Genomic DNA, 17608 nt, shown 5'->3' with positions numbered 1-17608 from the left:
CTGAGTATCTGTGTAGCACTTGGAGAACACGTACTGTTCATTTAACAGGTAGCTGTTAGAGCATGCATGTTTGCTGTTGGAACTGGGGCGGTAATCAAAGAAAGGGAATGAGGAAAATAGGACATGGTTGCAGAGACAAAGCTTGGAAAGCTTTGTAACTCTGACAGGCTTACCGTGTCCAACAGAAAACACGTAAAGTAGGCTTTGACTGGTTTTCCAGGAGGAGTGAAGATTGTGGGCACTGCCTGGCTTGTGGGGGGATTGATAATAGAGTTACAAGGCTGTGACCTCTAAGTCAGAAATTTGAATCTGGCTCAGTTTTACATTGACAAACTTACCATACAAAGAGTGTTGGTAACTTGTATGAAATGAGATGCTGGGTCTTAGGCCAGTTCCCAGTAGGCAAGTGTCTTTAGCATAATGGCTATCACAATTTGGGGCAGTTGGTATTCTTAGTAGAAGCCAAAGATTAACTGTGGTCACTGTAGGTATGTCTACACTGTGATTAGACACCTGCAGTTGGCCTGCACCAGCTGACTTGGCCTCTTGTGGCGTGGGCTAGACCTTCCCATCTCACAGGGTCCTGGAGCCCAAACACCTATACTGCAGTTTAAACAGCCCCTTAGTGCAAGCCCTTTGAGCCCGAGTCAGCTGGCACAGGCCAGCCATGGGTTTTTAATTGCAGGGTAGACATACCCTGTGAGTGATAATGCCTTCAGGTTTGAGCAAGGCACATTGTGCAGGGCTGGCTTATCTGGCTATTGTTTGTGCTGTTTGTGTATCACTGAAGGCTTCAGTCTTCAGAACATTCCAGCTGGAACCTTTTGTTTGAAAATTTTTAGTAAAACTTAGAGAAAGTGGTGGGGAAGGTAGGGCAGTTACTGGAAGGCAGAAGGAGAGGGTTAGGAAACCAGAGGTCATTAACTGGAAGGGCAGTTAATTTATAATTGATGCATCCTTTTTGTGTGTTTGTTCTTCAGACTGGGAGCTGGGGACTGAGCTGCCAATTCTGGCTTCACATTAACTAGCTTGGCCTGTTCTAAACAGTCTTATCTCATTTACTGTTTTCCCAGCCTCCAAACATAGACATGGAGGTCTAAAACAAGCTTTCTTAAGGTGAGTGGTGATGTACATATCTGGCTCATAGTGAGGTGATTGGGAGACACTGTATAAGAGGATGAAATGTGTTTGGTCAGACAGCGTTTAGCACACATGCTTTCTAAATAATAAGCAGTGGGCTTGGTCTGTGCCCAGCTGCCTTCTGGCATTATCTGTCAGCTCTGCCATCTTCTACTCTTAACTTAGTGGTGATTAGTGTCTATCAGCTAATTGTCTTATTTCCCATTTTACAGATTCGGAGTGGGGGGTAGGGAGAGGGAAACAGAGGCAGAGTAGTTTACCTAAAGTGTCAGTGAGTCAGAGTTGGTAATAAAAGCCAGATGTTTGGCTCCTAGTCTTTAAAGTAGTGTGCAGTGCAACAGATTCAATATTATCTCAAGCTTTTTCAAGTAGTCCTTTTTAAAGCCTATTGAATAATTGGGATCTATTATTTGGGAGAGTCCATGCTGGAACAGAGTAATGTAAGGGGAACAAAAGAAAAATGCTTCAGCCACACAGAAGTTTTGCTTTGTCAAACTCTTTGGACAGGTGTGGAGCCTGTCCCGGAAAGCCAGGCTAGTGAACTCTGCCTTGCCTTTTTGAAAAGAACTGTGCAATCTGGAGGCCTGTTTTGCTAGCATTGTTTTGCAATCCCATGACCCATTTCTCTTCCCTTCCAGATGTGCTACGTTGCAGAGAGAGAGGCTTTGTTAATTCCCTGCCAAGCTGTCTGCCTTTGTTGCTTAGCTGGTATAACTTACTGCAGTGCTAATAGGAGAGAGGAGAGGCTGCACGTTGCTGATGTAAGCGAGTCAGTTGCAGCTCAAATCCCAGAAACTAAAGATGAAAAAGATCTAGGGGGGAGGGTTGTTTCCCTTCCTTCCCCAGGTCAGTCACTCTGCTCTAAATCTTGCTTTTCTGCAGACGGTCTAGGGATATTTTTGCAGTCCTGGTGGAAGAGAGTTGTTTTGCTCAGAAGTATCATCATGCAGGCTGGTGAAATACAGGTCTTCTAGTCTGCTCAGTTGATTCACCAAACCCGAGTGGGAAGCCTAACTTGGATTGCTTGCTGAGTTACAGGTGTCTTTCTTGCACAAGGTTACGGTTTATTAGTATGTGAGCTGCTTTGTTATGCACTGTATGTAACTCTGAGCTGAGGCTATCAGTGCCTTTGCTTAGAGCTGCAAGAGGGGACACAAGGTTCTTTGTTTTCTAAGGCAGTGTTGGACCATAAACAGGTAAGCTTGTATTATGCCCTATATCCTTGAGCCCACCAAGGGAGGACGTCAAGTGCACAGCTCTGTCGACTGACAATGCATGTGTTTGAGTGAGTTAAGACTTTCTTAGCTCAAGGAGTTGCAGCTTTTGGTGCTTCCCCCCACTCCTCATTCAGGAATCTTCTGCTTTATTAAAGTCAAGTTTTTGCTCTTCAGTCACTTAAAGTGTTGCTGAAATAACTGGATGATGAACTCTGGCTGTTTCCAAACAGGACTGAGAAGTGAAGAGAACATTAGGAAGATCAGGTCTGTGGAGAGATGCCGTCTGATGTAACAGAAACCTCTGAGGGGGTAGATGAGGCAGAGAATGTCCGCTATGAGGAAACAGAAGAGGACGACAATGTCAGGTGAGTCCTGTCAGGCCCTCCTGGCTAGTGAGTGTGGGGCTTTACTTGGTTAGAACAACTTGTCTCCTAGAGGGGTATCTCTGCATGTGGGTTGCAGGCAGGAATGTGGTGTTTGCTGTCCCCATTCTTTTTCTCTTCCCCCCCACCCCTGCTTTCAGTAATGTGGGAACACTTTTTTTCATATATATTCCACCCCCATTCAGGAGAGAAGGATATCTGTAAATGGCTGAAGTGAAAGACTAGTGATGAGGATGTATTGGGATGTGACTAGTTAATCCAGCTCATCTCCCTGGGGCCAGCAAATTTATTTCCTACAGTGTTATCCCATCCAGTTTCAAATGACAAGAGTTAATAGGGTTTCTTCCACAACCTAATTGCTTTCTGCCAAGAAATAATTCCTTATATTCTGATTGAGATTTTCCCTTTCTTGTATATTTTGGAGTGCAATAATCTATCCCTCCTGAATCACTGGACGGTTCAAAAGTCTTGTCTTGTGCATTTCTGGGGTGAAGCAGCTGCAAAGATGAACCCTTTCATTAAGGATCCACCGGGAGATGCTGTGACTTGATAAAGTGCATCTATTCACTTTACTAAAAATCAAAAACCCTCTAGTGAGATGAAAATGCAGCGCACGTCTATAACCAGGAGTATATTGACTCTTTTTGTTATGCACCAAGAGTGTTCTCAGTAGCTACAATACCCACAGTCCCTGCCCTAGAGAGTTTAATCTAAAAGATGTAGATAAAATCAGATGCACTAGGAAACCCAGAAAGAGCCTTTCATGGTCTCTCCTGTACTGAAGGTTGGGGTGGAGAGTGCATTTGAGTAATATTTGTGGGGCTACATGGAGATGATGGACCTTAAAGTGGGATTTGAATGAGAGGCTGAGGGCATGGCATGGCACACTGGGATCGGGAGGCTGGTCCATTCATTGCAAGCATGGAAGACCTAGAAGGAAGTGAATGTGGTGATGAGGCTGGAATCATTGCTGGATTGAAGGGTGAGAGTGTTTTATCATCTCCTATAGAGCAGTTTATTAGAGTGGATCAAAACTGACTTTAAAAATCAGATTTTGTTGTCTTACTTTAAATTCAGTTTTCATTTGAAAAGTAAACCCATTTAACATTGGCAACCAGTGTTAAGGCTTAAATAGACTATAGTCTAATTTAAATTATTTTAATAAATATAAAAACAATATTCAAGCAGTATATGTTTGCTGCTGAGCTTTTAAAGAAAGTCAAGCTAAAGAACTGGTGGAAGTCACTGGCTAAGCATCTGGAACCAGGTTTCTGCAGTGTGGTTGTAGCCATGTTGATCCCAGGATATTAGAGAGACAAGATGGATGAGGTAATAACTTTTATTGGACCAGCTTCTGTTGGTGAAAGAGAGAAGCTCTCAAGTTGGCAGAGCTCGGTTTACTTTCATCAACAGAAGTTGGTCCAATAAAAGATACTACCTCACCCACCTTGTCTCTCTAAATGAGCTTTTGATGGCAGTAGGCTATTCTGCAGATGCAAAGAATATTTTCTTAATTTCAGTTTATCCTGCTAATTCATTCGTTTTCAGAAAGCCTTTGACAAGGCCCCTCACCAAAGCTCTTAAGCAAAGTAAGCTGTCATGGGATGGTAACTGGTTAAAAGATAGGAAACAAAGGGTAGGAATAAATGGTCAGTTTTCAGAATGAAGAGAGGTAAATGATGGTGTCCCCCAGGGGTCTGTACTGGGACAAGGCCTATTCAACATATTCATAAATGATCTGGAAAAAGTGAGATGGCAAAATTTGCAGACGATACAAAACTACTCAAGATAGTTAAGTCTGAGACTGCAAAGAGCTACAAAAGGATCTCTCAAAATTGGATGATGGGGCAACAAAAAGGCAGATGAAATTCAATGTTAATAAATGCAAAATAATGCATGTTAGCAAACATAATCCCAGCTCTACATATAAAATGGTGGGGTCTAAATTAGCTGTTACCGCTCAAAAAAGAGATCTTGGCGTCATTGTGGATGGTTCTCTGAAAACATCCACTCAATGTGCAGCAGCAGTTAAAGCGAACCGAACGTTGGGAATCATTAATACGGGGATAGAAAAGAAGACAGAAAATATCCTATTGCCTCTGGTATAAATCCATGGTATGCACACAGTTTGAATACTGTGTGCAAATGTGATTGCCCCATCTCAAAAAGATATACTGGAATTGGAAAAGATACAGAAAAGGGCAACAAAAATGATTAGGACGTTGGAGCAGCTTCTGTGTGAGGAAAGATTAATAAGCCTGGGACTTTTCAGCTTGGAAAAGAGATGACTAAGGGGGGATATGATAGAGGTCTATAAAATTATGACTGGTGTGGAGAAAGTAAATAAGGAAGTGTTATTTACTCCTCCTCATAACATAAGAATTAGGGGTCACCAAATGAAATTACTTCCTTGTGTTTTAGACCTGCTGTCTATTATTTTTTCATACAATGCACAGTCAACCTGTGGAATCATAGAATCATATAATATCAGGGTTGGAAGGGACCTCAGGAGGTCATCTAGTCCAACCCCCTGCTCAAAAGCAGGACCCATCCCCAATTCATCCCAGCCAGGGCTTTGTCAAGCCTGACCTTAAAAACTTCTAAGGAAGGAGATTCCACCACCTCCCTAGGCAACGCATTCCAGTGTTTCACCACCCTCCTAGTGAAAAAGTTTTTCCTAATATCCAACCTAAACTTCCCCCATTGCAACTTGAGACCATTACTCCTTGTTCTGTCATCTGCTACCACTGAGAACAGTCTAGATCCATCCTCTTTTGAACCCCCTTTCAGGTAGTTGAAAGCACCTATGAAATCCCCCCTCATTCTTCTCTTCCACAGACTAAATAATCCCAGTTCCCTCAGCCTCTCCTCATAAATCATGTGTTCCAGACCCCTAATCATTTTTGTTACCCTTCTCTGGACTCTCTCCAATTTATCCACATTCTTCTTGTAGTGTGGGGCCCAAAACTGGACACAGTACTCCAGATGAGGCCTCACCAATGTCGAATAGAGGGGGACGATCACGTCCCTCGATCTGCTCGCTATGCCCCTACTTATACATCCCAAAATGCCATTGGCCTTCTTGGCAACAAGGGCACACTGCTGACTCATATCCAGCTTCTCGTCCACTGTCACCCCTAGGTCCTTTTCCGCAGAACTGCTGCCTAGCCATTCGGTCCCTAGTCTGTAGCTGTGCATTGGGTTCTTCCGTCTTAAGTGCAGGACCCTGCACTTATCCTTATTGAACCTCATCAGATTTCTTTTGGCCCAATCCTCCAATTTGTCTAGGTCCCTCTGTATCCTATCCCTGCCCTCCAGCGTATCTACCACTCCTCCCAGTTTAGTATCATCCGCAAATTTGCTGAGCGTGCAATCCACACCATCCTCCAAATCATTTATGAAGATATTGAACAAAACCGGCCTGAGGACCGACCCCTGGGGTACTCCACTTGACACCGGCTGCCAACTAGACATGGAGGATCGGTCCATCAATGGCTATTAGCCAGGATGGGCAGGGATGGTGTCCCTAGCCTCTGTTTGCCAGAAGCTGGGAATGGGTGACGGGATGGATCACTTGATTACCTGTTCTGTTCATTCCCTCTGAAGTATCTGGCATTGGCCATTGTCGGAAGACAGGAACTAAGGCTATCTGTTGTAGTAAATTATTAAAATCTGCCATCTCAAGGCACTAGTACCAGAAACAAGAAAGTCCTGTGTCATTGGGAAGGAAGAGTTACTGTTTCCTACCTGTGATGGGTCACAAGCTGAGCGATCTTCGAGTTGGCACTAGTTCAGGACTGACTATGGGACAATTCCACAACTGGGAGTAGGGAAAACATTGAGGTCAGGTTGTTTTTTAACTGAAGCAGCTCGGAGGTTTGGAATGTTAATAGACATGAGTGAGATTGGGTTAATGGGCAGAGTGCAGTTGAGGCTGTCAAAGGTGCACAGCTAATACAGTGATCACAGGGAGATCACCAGCCATGTGGTGAAGGGCTTGGTTACTATTCTGAGATTACATTAGAAGCTCAGTTACGAACACCTTGGAAATGGAGATTGTTTGTAACTCTGAACTGTTGGTAACTCTGATCAAAACATTGTGGTTCTTTCAAAAGTTTACAGCTGAACATTGACTTAATACAGCTTTGAGACTTTACTATGCAGAAGAAAAATGCTGCTTTTAACCATCTTAATTTAAATGAAACCAGCTCAGAAACAGTTTCCTTACCAGGTCAAATCTTTTTTTTTTTTTTTTAACTTTCTCTCTTTTTTTTTTTAGTGGTTTATGTTTAACACAGTACTGTACTGTATTTTCTTTTTCCCCCTCCCCCTCTCTGCTGCTGCCTGATTGCATACTTCCAGTTCCAAATGAGGTGTGCGTTTGACTGGTCAGTTTGTAACTCTGGGGTTCTACTATATTCTCAGAATTCACGGTAGGAGAATTTGTGCAAAAAAGTCAGTTTTAATGACTTGGTATTTGGGTGTCTGAATGGACCATACCTGTTAGCCTCTCTCTCCTGCCGGTATTGCTACCTGTCACACCTCAAGGCACATCCAGACTGTGCTGGAATGTGGATTCACACTACTATAGCTCAGTAGTATATTCAACATCTCTTATGAGCTGCTGTCACCTTTGTGCTTGATCTTATTCTCTGAGCATTGTCAGTTGGATTTCTGTTGCATCTGGGGTAATCACTGATGATGACTTTGTGGGACAGTCCTGGGTTTGATGAGACTGCCTGTTTCAGAGGCTAACATATTGGGACTGGATGTTCAAAACAACCCCAAATGTCAAGAGGACAAGTGTAATGTCGTCATGCTGTGGTGATTGTTCTTCAGCATGTTTTGTATGGTGGTGTTTGTACTTCCATGCTGACAGTGTGATGATGTGATGGCACAGTCCTATCCAAACGACAACATTTTAAGAGACCATGATGGTGGTGTCCAAAACCTCACTTGGGGGACCTTACAACACAGGTTTATGTAATATATTTCATGTAAACTGTATCCCTGAAGCTTAGGGATGTGCACAGGAATAAAAAACAGGCTGATTTTTGGAGCGGCACTTTTTGTGTCCCCTGTGGCCAGAGAAGCAGGATTTCCCCTCCACATTTTGAGCCAGAGAATAACTGTCTTGAGCTGGATGTCAGTTAGCACTAATTGACAAAAAGACACAGGTGGCATCTTCCTGGAGCTTGCCATCAGCAAATAGGAATTCATTTTCCACCAGGTCTAATGCAGGACTGGCCTGAAGCACAAATAGCTGCCTTGGTCCAAAGTATGGGCCTGGCCCTGGCCCTGTGTAACTTAAAAGTTGCTCTTAAGACCTACAGAATCTTCCTGGGATCCTTTGGGCATGTTCTCCATCTCATGCCCTTTGTGAATTTCTGTTCTTCACAGTCCCACTGACCTCTCAGAGATGCTCAAGGAGGGGACGAAAGAGTCTCATGATCGTGCAGAGAACACTCAGTTTGTCAAAGACTTCCTGAAAGGACGGATCAAGAAGGAGCTCTTTAAGGTTTGTACTTTCTAACTCTGCTTCCTTAACAGCATGTGTGATGAGCTCTTGAGCTGTAGAGTTGAAAGCTCTATCCCAAATTGGAGACATGACACACTGTTACAATGAGAGGAAGGATGGTCCAGTGGTTAGGGCACTAACCTGGGACTCTGGAGACTTGGGTTCAGTTCCCTGCTTTTTTAGAAACTTCCTGTGTGAACTTGAGCAATTTGCTTAGCCTCTCTCCCTCAGTTCCCAGTCTCTAAAATGGGGATAATACTTCCCTACATCAGACTGAAGCCCTTTGAAATCTACTGATGACAAGGGCTATATAAGAGCCAGGTAATATTATTTTTATGTTCTGGGTGTGGATTTTTACTTGTCATGGGCAAACTAAATCAAACTAATCTGCTGGAAACCTGACTTGCCTAGAAGTGACACTGTGTGTAACATGTCAGGGAATCCAGCATGGTGTCTCACTCCCAGAATTAGCAGTACCTTGTAGTGCTACAGAATTGGCATAGTAAGCTGACTCCCAACCCAAATTGCTAAAAGTTGCTCCACAGCACCTTGTGCTGGCTGGTCTGCAAAACCAATTAATGGAGAGCTAAAGCAGTGTTTCCAAAACAGTGGGTCCCCACAGACAAGTGGTTTGCAAGAAGGTTCTAGATGGGTGGTAGGCTTGGTGTGGAAGGGAGGCCCTGGGGAGAGGTTGTAAAGTGAGCTTACCTCACATGTGTCCAGCAGCAGCAGCTCATGTCCTGTGGGGCTGGGCCTGCCTCCCTGCTCTTGGTGTTTGTGACCTGGTGCAGAGCGTTGTAACTCCACTTGTGTTTGGCTCAGCCACCGCTCCATTGTCATGACTGCTTCTGGAAGCCCCTTAACGTCATGCCTCAGGTCTATAAATGCCAGTGCAGTTGAAATTTTCAGAAAGTATTGGGAATTATGTTAGCTATTTATACTAAGGTGTTTTCTCTATGGTTTTAATTGCCAGTCCCTTTTGGGCAGATCAGAGCATTCAGCATAGACATATGAACATCATCTTTTGATCATAACAGTCTGCACATCCAAATAGTGCCTTCCCTTAGAGGGGCTTAAAGCAGTAATGAATTAAGCTTCTCTACGCCCTTTTGAAGTAGGATGTGGTGTTCCCATTTTACAGATAGGTATTGAGGCATAGGGGTTCAGTGACTTGCTGCATCACCTTAGACAAGTCCATAGCAGAACTGGCAATAGAACCTAGAACTCTGGGCTCCCAGTCCAATGCCTTGAGGGGAAGTCTGTTCTCCAGTACAGAAATCTGAGGGAGAGAAGATTTCTCAGGACATCTCATCTGTGTTCTGTCAGTTCCTGCAGGATTGTCCCTGCAGTCTCATGTCTGGATGTGTCCCAAGCAAAGGGACTTCACCATTTCCTTTTAAGATTCCTTCCTAGCCTAATAGATAATATGGTGGGGCAAGTGTGGTCTGTATGGAGTGTGGTTTATTGGGAGGAACGCATGGGTCTGTACATAATCTGTCTAAATACATCATTCTTTCCAGCAAGTGGTCTCTCACATACATTGTGCTTTTGTTCCTAGTTGGCTACTGTGGCACTTTACTACACATACTCTGCCCTGGAAGAGGAAATGGACTGCAACAAGGACCACCCTGCATTTGCCCCTTTGTACTTCCCTCTAGAGCTTCATCGGAAAGAAGCATTGGCTAAAGACATGGAGTATTTCTATGGGGAAAATTGGAAAGAGAAGATTCAGTGTTCAGAGGCAACTAGGAGTTATGTAGACAGAATCCATCATGTTGGGCAGTATGAGCCAGAGCTGCTGGTAGCCCATGCCTACACACGGTACATGGGGGACCTGTCTGGGGGCCAGGTACTCAAGAAGGTAGCCCAGAGGGCCTTGAAGCTGCCCAGTACTGGGGAAGGGATCCAGTTCTATGTGTTTGACAACATTTCCAATGCACAGCAGTTCAAACAGTTCTACAGGGCCAGGATAAATGCCCTGGACTTGGACAAGAAAGCCAAGGAGAGGATTGTGGAGGAAGCCAATAAGGCATTTGAATTCAACATGCAGGTACCATGCATCCCCAAACTCTTGTAACTGCCTGTACCTAAGTAAGCTACACTGCTTTAATCTTCTACCTGGTTTAGACGGAACGTTAATGTTCCTGACAGTGCAGGACTGATGGCGTTGGCTAAATCCAGGTGTAATGTAAACAGGGGAAGGAGGAAAGAGTAGAGCTATAAGCCTTTTAAACAAGAAATGCAAACTGCATCTGATGTCTCTACTAAGGACACGTAGAGAGAGCACTACCATGCTTGGGCTCAAATCTTTGTTGGGGCCTCCAGGAGTTATTGTAATGCCAATAATTAATACATGCTTAAGTATTCAGTAAGATAAGGGGAAGAAACCAGGCTTCCTCCAATGGGGAAAACCCCACAAACTTATCTGAACCTACTTCCAACCTTTTGGAGTGCCAAGGAAGCACTTAATTAGCCAAATGCATCATACACTCAGGGGCTTCCACATTCTGGCCATCTAAAGGCTGACTTGATGATTTAGCAGGATCCTGAGGGCTGCTTTGTATTTATATAAAATGGAGCAGACTGTAGGTATTTTACCTCTTTAATCTGAAGGTGTAACCTAGAGACTAAACATTCCAGCATGCAGTGGGTCATCAGGACCACACAACCTGTTTTGACTCCCTATCAGTCAGATGGGAGAGTACAAGTTTTGATGTACAGGTTCTACCTGTTTTGGCCTCTATGCACTTAAGTATTGTTGCATTAATTTAGATGGGGTTAACATGACCCAGTCACTGTCCAGCATTAAATAGTATTAAATTAGGTTCCTCTCTGGCCTCGTCTGGTCAGAACATCTCGGGATTGAGATGACAAAGGCCCAGGGTCCCAGGAGATAGTGGGGGGTGGCACCATGATGGTGAAGCTTGCTCAAGTAGCCAATATTTTTCTTCCCCCAAATCTTTCTTTAAAGACCCACAAAGGGCCTATCCCCTAATTATTCCACCGATTAGGCCGAGTCTTTGACACCTCTATTTTGTTTCATTGATTTTCTGATTCCGTGCTTGTTTACCAGGCATGATCTTAATACAGTCTTTGAATTACATCATTAGGCCTTTTCGTTTAGAGTAATTCAGTCTGCCCCCCCCTTTCCCCTGCCTTTCATATCTCTTCTCATCAACACTCGCTTCCTCCAGTTGAACTCACAATTAAGGTAAATTTTGTAGGCCCAATTATCCCAACAGCACCCATCTACCCTGTTGAGCATGCTGGGTTGTACCTTCTACACAAGTTAAATGCAAACTATTTGAGCCTCCTCTCCAAGCTTCGCACCAAGCAGTAGGATGCTTCTGTCATAGTCTTGCCCTATTTATTTGATGTGTTCTTCCATGTCATATTGAATCCCTACCTGACGCTTTCCCCTGTTGGCTGGAGTGTGAGAGCACAGAGGAGCACAAGTTATGATTTCTTACATTCCCAGTTCAGTTCTACCAAAAGTAGTTCTCTTCCTCCCCTTCTCCCCCCTGCCAAACCCTCCCCTCTCCCCCCCCCCCCCCAAAAAAAAAAACCCTGGAATAAAACTATCCAAGTACTCTCTTGCCTTGTTCAAGCTGTGATAGCTGGGTTCAGAACATAGGGGACACAGGTCCCAGCGAATGGTGCTGTAGTTCTCCTTAACTTTTGTTGACTAAAACTCCCTCACACTCCAAGTTGGGAGGGGCTCTCTGCCAGCAGACAGAATCAAGGGTAATGATGAAGCTCAGCACTCTGTTTGGGGGCGGGATGCAGGGCAGGGGGGAACCGAAAATGTGTTCACAGGGAGTAAAGGGAGCAGAGTGAAGCTCGCAGGAATGTCTGAGGAGAGAATGGATTGGGAAAGGGGTTTTTCAGGCCAGAGTCTAAAGGGAAAGGAACAGCAGCAGAGCCTGGTGGCCTCAACCCTTCTGCAATACTCAAGGCTCTTTTGAGTTGCTAATACACTTCACTGAGACCTCCCAACTTTTCCTCTAGGCACTTGGGAGAGGCCTGGGAACACTGCTGGTGAAAGCAGCATTCTCATCTGTGTGGAGTAGAATCCCACCCTGCCCTGTCTTACAGGAATAAAAAAGTCAGAGTCCCAGGTAACAGTAGCTCCCAGAATATGCTTGGTGCTGTGCAGGCATTTCACCTTCAGTGAAACCCTGTAAGATGAACAAGAAAGATCTCTTGAATCTCTCACTTGCAAACAGGGCAGAGTTCCAGGCTGTAACATTCCCATGGCCCGGCCAGCTCTGGAGAAATCAGTTTTAAATAGGGCTGTAAATGGAGCTGACCCCTCCAAACTGACATTTGCCCTCCTTAGGAGTAAACAGGAGTAGAGAGACTGTGGATTTCATGTGATGCACTAGAGAACAATTAGTGCTATTTATGACAGTCAGATGTTGGCACTTCTCCGATGTTTGTTTTTCAGGGGCCTGTAGGCACAGATAGTCCCCAGTAGGCATTTCAAGATCTTTGTTTTTTAGGACTGCTCTGTATGTAAACATAATGGGGGGAAGAAGAGCCAAGGTCCCCATATAATAACTCTGTGGACTGACCGTGTGGGATGTGCCCTCTTGCTGGTGATCCCTCCTTGATGTATCTAGGGTTATTTCCCCTCCTTCATGACTGTCACGGAAGGGTGGAGGATGGGATTTCTTCACAACCTCTAGGATTTAAGGATCCACTCGTTCCAGTACAAGAGGGCCAGCACCCTGTCCCTCCAGTTTCACAGGGCTCACGGAAAGTTCTGCTACCTTTGTTGCTGGCTGGAGTGCTGTGTCCTGTAAAGTCCACACAAACCACAAGATTCACCTGCAACCTAGACACCTGTTTCAGGTGCCAGTATGTAAAGGGCTCATCCTGTTTTACAGTGCTGCATGAAATTGTTCTGTTTAATGAGTAACATTGCTGGAGCAAGCTGCACAGTAGCATTTCAACAGAGAAGTCATGTTGTTAGCCTCAGAGTATTTGGAGCTGCACACTTCATTTACTAAATATTGAACTAAAAATAAACCCTAGTACTCTGTTCAAGGGTTTAGTTCTAGTCTGAAAATGGCCCCGCTTGCCAAGTGCATCAGAACTAGAAGAGAGAATTTAATTCTCATTAGCCTTGCAGAGTAAGTCTGCCCTGGAGGAGTGAGCTAAAGCAGTGGTTCTCAACCAGGGGCCTGGGCCGCCACCAAGCAGGGCCAGCGTTAGACTTGCTGGGGCCCGGGGGCAGAAAGCTGAAGCCCTACTGCATGGGGCTGGGGCCCTGAGCCCCACCACCCAGGGCTGAATCTGAAGACTGAGCAACTTAGCTTTGTGGGCCCCTTGTGGCATGGGGCCCGGGCAGTTGTGCTGCTTGCTACCCCCTAGCCCTGGCCTTGGCTTTTATATGCAGAAAACCAGTTGTTGTGGCCCAGGTGAGCCATGGAATTTTTATAGCATGTTGAGAGGGTCTCAGCAAAAAGGTTGAGAACCCCTGAGCTCAAGTTCACTGGTTTGGTTCTTCACCAAAATTCCTAATTCAGCTGACGTATTAAAGGTAGGTGCCCAGTTTTAACACTCAAGCCTCAGACTGAGTTTGCAGGGCTGGCAGCTAGGAAAAGAAGCAACGACTTTCAAAAGTGACTGTGGGTTGTGGGGGGGGGGGGGGTCCAACTTTTGAGAAGATGGGTGATCAGCATGTTCTGAAGACCCAGACCCCTTTAAAATGTCAAGTTGGGCACCCAAATTACCAGTCCCTTCTGAAGACCTTGGCCAGCAGCTCTTGTTAGCTGAGCTAATTTGATCTGGAAACTGAGACTAAATGTGAGATGACACTTCAGCTTCAAACTGCACTTAAGTGAAATTTACAAGAATGGCTGTGAAGTGCTGTATGCTCTTGGTGACTCTCATTGAATCTTCATTTTCCCTGGCAGGTATTTGATGAATTGGACAAAATTGGTGCATTGTTAACGGAAGAAGCCCAGGATGGAGGGCTCCCAGTGCATGATGGAAAAGGAGACCTGCGCAAGTGCCCATACTATGCCACAAAACTAGGTAGGTTTTCTTTTATTACAAGTACCCCAGAAATGCAGTTTAATGTAATATCGCTAACAGTGCTTTCTGCCCTTCCCTGCAGGCAAGGGGGACTCTGGCTGCCCTTATCACGTTGCCATGGCCATGCTGAAGCAGCCCACCATACAGTTTGTCCTTGCAGCTTGCATTGCCTTGGCTGCAGGTGTTGCAGCCTGGTATGTGATGTGATGGATGGATACTAGATGGAGTTACCTCATGGTGACACAAGCAGATGAACACACACTTTTTGGGACTGCTCCTCTGTTGTTGGTGGAGTTTTTAAATGCAAGATTTAAGTAAACAATAAACCAGAATCTGCAGTGAATGCCTAGGACTGTTTGTATACCAATAATCCAAATACTGCATGGTACCACACCTAGTAATCGATATAATTACCCAGCAGGGTTCTGAGCTAGTAACTTAATGCAGGAATTGTAGTCTAGCTCCACAACTGCCACTTGAAGCCAAAATCTGTAGTGACCAGATGCGGGTCTTAAATCAGGGGATGGCTTTAGCCACCTATTGTCAAATGATCAGCTCTTCATATCCCTGAGCAGGCTAGGGTTTGCTAGTTTGCCCCTTCCAATGTAGTATAGCTCCTCACATGCTGATCAAGCACATAGTTTGTGACACTGGGACAGAGCATTCAGAGCTGGCTCAATCAGGAATTGCACTTTGTCCTTCCCAAGGAGAAGGTGGTGGTGGGGGGGGGGGGGGGATTCAAACTGCTCCAAAAACAGCTCAGTTGCCCTAAAGGCAGAATAACTTGCTGCTCATGCTGCAAGCACCCTAGGCTCAAAACCAATTTTATAAATTAGGGTCCTTTTTTTGCCCTGGCATGTAGCAATTGCTGAGCAAATAACTTCCCATGGGCTGGGGGAGCAAGTCCTTGTATATATTAAAGTTAACGGTTAACTTTTTCATGTAACTTAATTGTGATAAAGCCTTTGACCCAATAAAGTTTATACTCTGATGTCTTCGTAAGGGAGTTTTTCTTCATGCAGAGAGGTGGAAGAGGAGAGGTGCAGTCCCTGAGAACTTCATTGCAAACTGGCCTTTACAGTCAATTCATCTCTGCAGGGATGGATGCAAGGTTGCACAGGGAGCATGGAATTCATTCAGGAGGCTTAATTTGGCACTGGTAATTACTCTGTGTAGTGTTGTGAAACCTTGACTTTCCACTCCTTTCAACTGGATCTCCAACTGGCATTCTTCTGGGCACTCTGGACAGACTAGCTTTGGTTTTTGCCTCCAAAATTATTCAGTTTATTAGCACAACCTCAACAGGTGGAATTGCTTACCTATACCATAGCTGCATGTAAAACCTTGTGACATTCTTTCCTAACCTGAGACTCTCAAAGGAAGTAGTTTGCCTTCTGCTCCTTATGTCCAACAGACACTTGATTGCTCAAAAGTGAGGGCCGCTTTTGTCACAAAGGAACAGATCTTCCCCCTCAGACTGTCTAATCATCATGGAAACCAGATTCTAGTGTGTGACAGTGAATTGAATTGCACTGTAGATATTATTGCAGGAGCCCTGTCCAAGGGCTGGGGAGGGTTTTGGAGGGATCTTCTAGCATGTGAATTGTATCTGGTTAACTAAAGAAACCAAGCTTTCCTCATGCTGCACAGGATGCAGATGAATATAATTTTTTCTTTCCCCAGTAGCTTTCATATGCAATTTTCTGTCTTTGTTAGAGAGCTGGGATTGCTTGATGTATTATCTTCTGAAACCATGGGCCACAGCAGGGGTTTGTGCTATTGGAAAGGGTATACCACTGTACCTTTACACCAAGCCCACAGTGGGCAACCTGAATGCCTTTGGAGGAGTGGTGTCCCACTACAGCCAGGTCAGTGCTGTGAGGCAGAGGTCTGATTCCAGAGGAGCTCTTCCCACCCCTGTTGAGAGGGGAGAGAGTGGTGAGCAGAACACAGATAGCCTATGCCCAGGGGAAGCAGTACTCTCCCCTGCTGACAAAGCACTATTAATCAGTAACAGCACAAAGCCTTGCCTCCTAGTATGTGGGGTGTGCTGGGAGATGGTATGCTGTAGGCAAGCAGCTAGGGGGCTGAGAAGGTGGGTTAATGCTTTCTGCCTTTGCTGTAAGCTGCTTGCCTGCATTTCAAAATCCAGCCAGCAGGGGTGGCTGCACAACCCAGTCAAGTCCTTGTGGAAACTGCCTCTTCTTTATAAGGGCACACTCATTTGCTGGGAGTGCTGATCGCTGGATTCCCTGAGGGGAGCTAACTTTTATTCTCCAGGCTAATCAGCTCCTTAAAACAAGGCAGAGGTGTGGGGGTAACCTGTAGCCATACCTCTACAGGAGGGCAACAGTGTACCCAATTTAAGCACAAACCTCTGTATTTGTCCTAAATGACATGAGTGGCAGCTGTACCCCCTGATGCTTAAATCTCCCCTCCAACAGCTGTGGAGCCCCCACCTCCAGGCCCAGCCCTGTACAATTACTGGTGAGGCAAAAGTAGCTGCTTGTATTTTTGTTGTTGTTGTCAGTCTCCTAGTGCTCAGTTGCTGCTGGAGGTATTTGCCCAGGACCATGGCAGAAGATTGAAGGGCTGGGTATATTACCATTCATCAATGCAGTTTGTATACATTGGGGACTCCACTCACAGGTGGAAACTTTCTTCCCATAGGCTGCTCCAGCTTAGAGGAGGGGAGGGTTGGAAGCATTAGTGAAGCTCAAAAAGCAAAGGGTGGTGAGTTAGTGTTCAGTTTTTAAAATGACCCCTCCTAATGATCACTGGAAGTGATCATTGATCTTATCCCTCAAAACTGATATTGAAAAAATTCTCCTTTCCAGCCTCCTTGCATAGGCTCTAGTCTCACCTGGAAAGTTTCCTACCCTCTTTCCCCTCACCCACAGAGTTCTGGTGAAAGCCACTTTGACCTTTTCATGTTTTAAACTTTTCCTCCCACTTCAGTACAGGAAGGGGTCCAGTTAGCACATACAACTATTATTGATGCCTTAGAGGGAAGTTGTTTTAGCCCCAGACTGTACTGCAACCTTCCCCAATGCCAGTGTGCCTCAGGCATGACCTGGCAAGACAGGAATTTTCAGTCCTTAGTCTCCAACTAAGAAAAAAGAGCCACATTGTGCTGGCTGTAACCATAGAAATCTTTCTGCCAAGACCTGGGCTGAACCACTATCCGGGCAATGCTGCCCTGGGCCAGCTTTGTGGGCCATGTACCTCAGTGTGGAAAGACTGTCTCACTACCATTTCCTTGAGACATCCAAATCTCAGAGAGCTTAAAGAAGAGCAGTACAGTGAGA

At 45.1% G+C, this 17608-nt stretch overlaps 1 protein-coding gene across 1 annotated transcript in view; it reads left to right on the top strand.

Annotated features, from left to right (window-relative positions):
• HMOX2 (heme oxygenase 2) overlaps nucleotides 1-15291 on the top strand; it is a 29373-nt gene extending 14082 nt beyond the window's left edge. Inside the window, exons 2-6 of the mRNA XM_084640889.1 lie at nucleotides 2588-2722; nucleotides 8141-8258; nucleotides 9817-10308; nucleotides 14180-14300; nucleotides 14383-15291. Coding sequence (XP_084497015.1) covers nucleotides 2634-2722; nucleotides 8141-8258; nucleotides 9817-10308; nucleotides 14180-14300; nucleotides 14383-14507 — 945 coding nt within the window. The 5' untranslated portion in view covers nucleotides 2588-2633 and the 3' untranslated portion in view covers nucleotides 14508-15291. The remainder of the gene's footprint in view (nucleotides 1-2587; nucleotides 2723-8140; nucleotides 8259-9816; nucleotides 10309-14179; nucleotides 14301-14382) is intronic.
• Nucleotides 15292-17608: the final 2317 nt, after the last annotated feature.

Source organism: Lepidochelys olivacea (assembly GCF_965140295.1).
Source record: "Lepidochelys olivacea isolate rLepOli2 genome assembly, chromosome: 10".
Classification (NCBI taxonomy): Eukaryota; Metazoa; Chordata; order Testudines; family Cheloniidae; genus Lepidochelys; species Lepidochelys olivacea.
Note: the sequence above shows the minus strand (reverse complement) of the source record. Positions and strands in the feature narration are given on the sequence as shown.